General features: G+C 47.2%; 1 protein-coding gene across 1 annotated transcript; it reads left to right on the forward strand.

Annotated features, from left to right (window-relative positions):
* Positions 1-1,476: 1,476 nt before the first annotated feature.
* On the forward strand, positions 1,477-3,516 carry LOC109574155 (WAP four-disulfide core domain protein 18-like). Its single transcript, XM_019981961.2, has 3 exons — positions 1,477-1,680; positions 2,300-2,448; positions 3,274-3,516. The coding sequence occupies exons 1-3, from the start codon at positions 1,596-1,598 to the stop codon at positions 3,319-3,321; spliced, it is 282 nt and encodes a 93-aa protein (XP_019837520.2). The 5' UTR covers positions 1,477-1,595; the 3' UTR covers positions 3,322-3,516.
* The last annotated feature ends 508 nt before the right edge of the window (positions 3,517-4,024 follow it).

Genomic DNA, 4,024 nt, shown 5'->3' on the forward strand with positions numbered 1-4,024 from the left:
ACCATTCATATAACAGAATTTTTTAAAAGAAAAAGAGGTTACTAACCTAGAAAATGCTCCAAGACATAACATTACATGAATAAAGCAAAACAATACATATAAATATTTCTGCAAAAAAGTATATATTTGTATATATACATATATGTGTACATAAAAGCATAAGAAAAGGGCATGGAAAAATACATAGCAAATATTGATAGGTAATAGGTAATATTGATTAAATATTGATTAAAATAGGTAATATTGATTGCTTCCTGAAAGGTTACTCAGGATATATCTGTATTGTTGGAATTATTGACCACAATCAGGTGTTTGCTGTGTGAAAAGGAAGTTTGACAGATTATGTTAACTCAATGGCAGTGATCAAGTCCAGCTCACTTTTTGAGAGGAATTCGAGAGTCCTCTCTTGCCAACAGTGTAGCTCCAAACTCTCCTGCAAGCTGTCTGGAGCTGTCCAGCCCTGGCCCCACAATCAGGGCTACAGTATACAGCGTCCTGGGGTCCAGCCAGCCATCTTGGGTTTGGATCAGGGCTTCCCCTTTGCTGTGCTGGGTGGGGCCATTGATCTCCACCCCACACTGAGCTCGCTCCCTGGGAACCCTGGTCCCTCCTTCAGACCAAGGAGTCATTCCTGGGGGCTTGTATCCTTTGAACATGCTGAGATTCCCAGATGCTAATGTGAGCTCTCTGCCTGAGACGGACAGGCTGAATCCTCCTTTCTTGGCTGGCTTAGTCTTTCTCTGCTCTTGGGTAGCAGGCTTCCCCACAGGAGGTCCTAAGGTGCTTATCTGAGCTCTGATCACCAACGATAAAGTCGCTTTCTCTTCATTTCCACGGTCATTCAGCTTTTACCTGCATATGCCTCTCTCAGAGATTTTGTAATTGGGATGGGAAAGTGGGCAGGCTCCTTCCACAGACCCCTGAGGAGGCTTTCGTGTCTTTCTCCTGTAGTTCTGCTCATGTAGGTCACCCACTCAGCCTTCTCTCCAGGAATTTCTTGGTATGGAGCAGGGTAGCCTCAGAGACCACCAGCCATCAAGATAGACCATGTCTCTCAAATCTCAAGGGCTCCAGCCAGCTTGTGATTTGGCAACATCCATCCCCTTAGATGACTGATTTCACTACCATTGTGGTTCCACCCTCATGCCTAGCTGAGGCTCCAAAGCACACATTTACCATCCTTGTGTAACTGGACCTGCTGGAGACCCCAGATGGGCCCTCACAATGCCTAGCTTCAAAATTTCAGCTCTCACTGTGCAATTCTAAGTTACATGGAGAGAATTCTTTTCTTTGACCATGGTTCCTAAAGGGACCAGGGACCAAAGCCAAGTTGTGATGCAGCAAGGAAAGAAAGGCTAAAAAATGTTCCCAGACTCTCCAGTTTTGTATTTGCATATCCAAGAAACCATTCCCTAATCCTTGAAAACAGTTGTGAAATAGAACAAAGAAACTAGAATATCCTGGGACACTCCCTGGAGAGCTTACATTTTAATACTCTTCCTGTTCTACTGCCTCTCACCTCACCCTCTTTTCTGGTGACACTGAGAGTATAAATTGGGGCTGGGCTCTGCCCCTGCACCACACCAGAGGCCAACATGAAGACAGGCACCGTCTTTGTTCTGCTGGCTTTCCTCGTCATGGGGCTGGAGGTGGCCTGGGCTCAGAAGTCTCCTGTCAAAGGTGAGGGTGCTGAGGGGACCCTAGCTGACAGCAGAGAAGGCTCAGAGCCCAGTGTTAGACCTGAGGGTGGTTTTGCCTGGAAGCAACCAGGTCCCCACAGCAGAGTGGGGATTGGCATTGATTAGATGCCTTTTCTTTGATCTAAATGAGCACTCATCCTGTGTGTCCCATTCTCCCTATCAGACTGTGTTGGGTCTGCTTAGAAATTGGGGGTAAAGGGTACGTTTTCTCTCTAGTTAGGACCTGGGCCTTGTGAGTGGGACCCCAGAGGAAGTTGGGGGACAAATGGAATGTGTGAGGCAGGGAATGGTGATCTCTGTAAGCAGAGGCTTTTCTAGAATCTTCTTATAAAGTGGGAAGAAGAGGGTTATGACTGTGCAGGTTTCTTATCTTCTGAGACCCGAGCAGCCTTCAGAGAAAGGGGAGCATTCTCCTAAGGCACAGACTGTGGGCTCCATGGGAGAGGAGCAGTGGAGGCTCGGGGAGGAGTCCAGAGCACAAAGGAAACAACAGAAGAGGCAGCAGTCCTGCCTGTGATGGAGGCTTCAGACCTCCAGCGTCTGTCCTCAGGCCTGTCTTAGTGACTGCGCCACACGCCAAACACCATCCTGTGTTTCAGGACAAAGGAAACCTGGATTCTGCCCAGAGGTGCCCAAAGGTACTGTGGGAATTTGTGTTGAACTGTGCTCAGGAGATTATTCCTGTCCTGGGAGAGCGAAATGCTGCAGCAATGGGTGTGGTCATGTCTGCAAAGCTGCTGTCTTCAAAGTGAGTACAAATCAGGCAAGAGCTGGCCAAGGGGTGCACCCAACTCTCAAGTGGACTTTGCTCACATGTCCACCGCATGGGAGAGTCTGGAAAACTCCCAGAGAAGGGGGTTGGAAACATGGCCAAAAGACAGCTGGCCCACATTATCTGAGGCCTCATCCTAAACGAGGAGCCCTGTCCCAGGACAACGCTGATCGGTTCAGTTGAGACAAGTATCCATGATACAGATTCACAGGTCATTCTTAACCAAGGTTTTCTCACTTTATTTCTCCTTCCTCACCAAAGGGATTTAACTCTTCCTGGAAAATGGAACATCCCGGGAGGAAGAAGGAAGGGAAAGGGAATCCCTAGGGATTGAGTATCTCCTGTGTCAGGCATGCATTGTTCAGGAATTGAAACAAAAAGACAGATACAACAGGATAAATGAGACAGACATAGATAAATAATCTAAACGTAGGGTGACCAGTGCCTTGTACAGATTTCTCGTACAATCTGTGGGAGAAAGAGAGTGGTTATGGGCTTTACCTAAAGGGAGAGAGATTGGGAAAGTTGTCAGAGAGTAGAGAACATTGAGTGAGAGAATACAGGGTGCAGAAAGTTAGCAGGAGGAAGGCAGGGCAGTTGAGAGGGTGAGAGGAGTATGGGTCTTCCATTGGAGACAAGGAAGTGATGGTGGCAGGAAGGGGTTGCAGCATCTCAGGGGGATGGTGGAGGGCCATCCATGCCAGAGTCCAGTGAGGAGAGAGAGCCTCCTGCTGAAGGGTTTGGTAAAGTGCTGGATGTTTCTAAGCACAGTTAATGTCATGATCAAATTTGTATTTTTAGAAGGTTGGCTCTGGTGGCCTTGGGAAAGCTGGACTGAACAGTGATTGAGCATGCCTGAAGAACAGCACCTGAAGATTTTTTATGAATCCACAAATTCAATGCTTGGCATAACAAGGCTTCCATATCCATTCCTTGCTCTTTCCTTTGCCTGGAATTGTAGCCCTGGAGGATAAAGATCTAAAATGGTGCAGTGGCTGCTTTCTAAAAACACTTGTGTTCAAAATAAACTAAATCTGTGGCATAGTTTGGGCTGTGTCTGTCTTTCCATTTAGGCATTCTGGTGGATCTTCTTTGGCTAGCAGGACCATATGTGTGCTCTGCAGTGGGTGCATGAATACAGGGCACTCAGAAAACCAATAGATCAGACTCAAGTTCCTCCCAGCTAGCTCCTTTCCTCCTTCCACATCTCTGTCTCTAGACAGGGCAGAGGCTCAAGAGTATTTTCTCAAGTGTCCTGTAAAGATGACTTTGTCAAACAACAAAATGAATCAGTATGTAGCACGTAGTAGGCCTATTGCAGCAGCTTGTATTAGGGCAAGACTCCAGAGGAGTAGGAGTGTGAGCAAGGGTGGGGATACCCCATTCTAAGGCAGTACACCGACATCTAGCAGGAAGCCTACCTCCGGGAGAGCCATCCTGTTCCCTGGGATGTGGGTGACAGGAATTGGAAAGTGCCAGCTGCTATCTTGACGTGATTTGAAGTTAGGATACAGTTAGGAGATAAACTCTGAGGATGTAACCTTCCATTGAA

Source organism: Bos indicus, chromosome 19, assembly GCF_029378745.1.
Source record: "Bos indicus isolate NIAB-ARS_2022 breed Sahiwal x Tharparkar chromosome 19, NIAB-ARS_B.indTharparkar_mat_pri_1.0, whole genome shotgun sequence".
In the NCBI taxonomy this organism is placed as follows: domain Eukaryota; kingdom Metazoa; phylum Chordata; class Mammalia; order Artiodactyla; family Bovidae; genus Bos; species Bos indicus.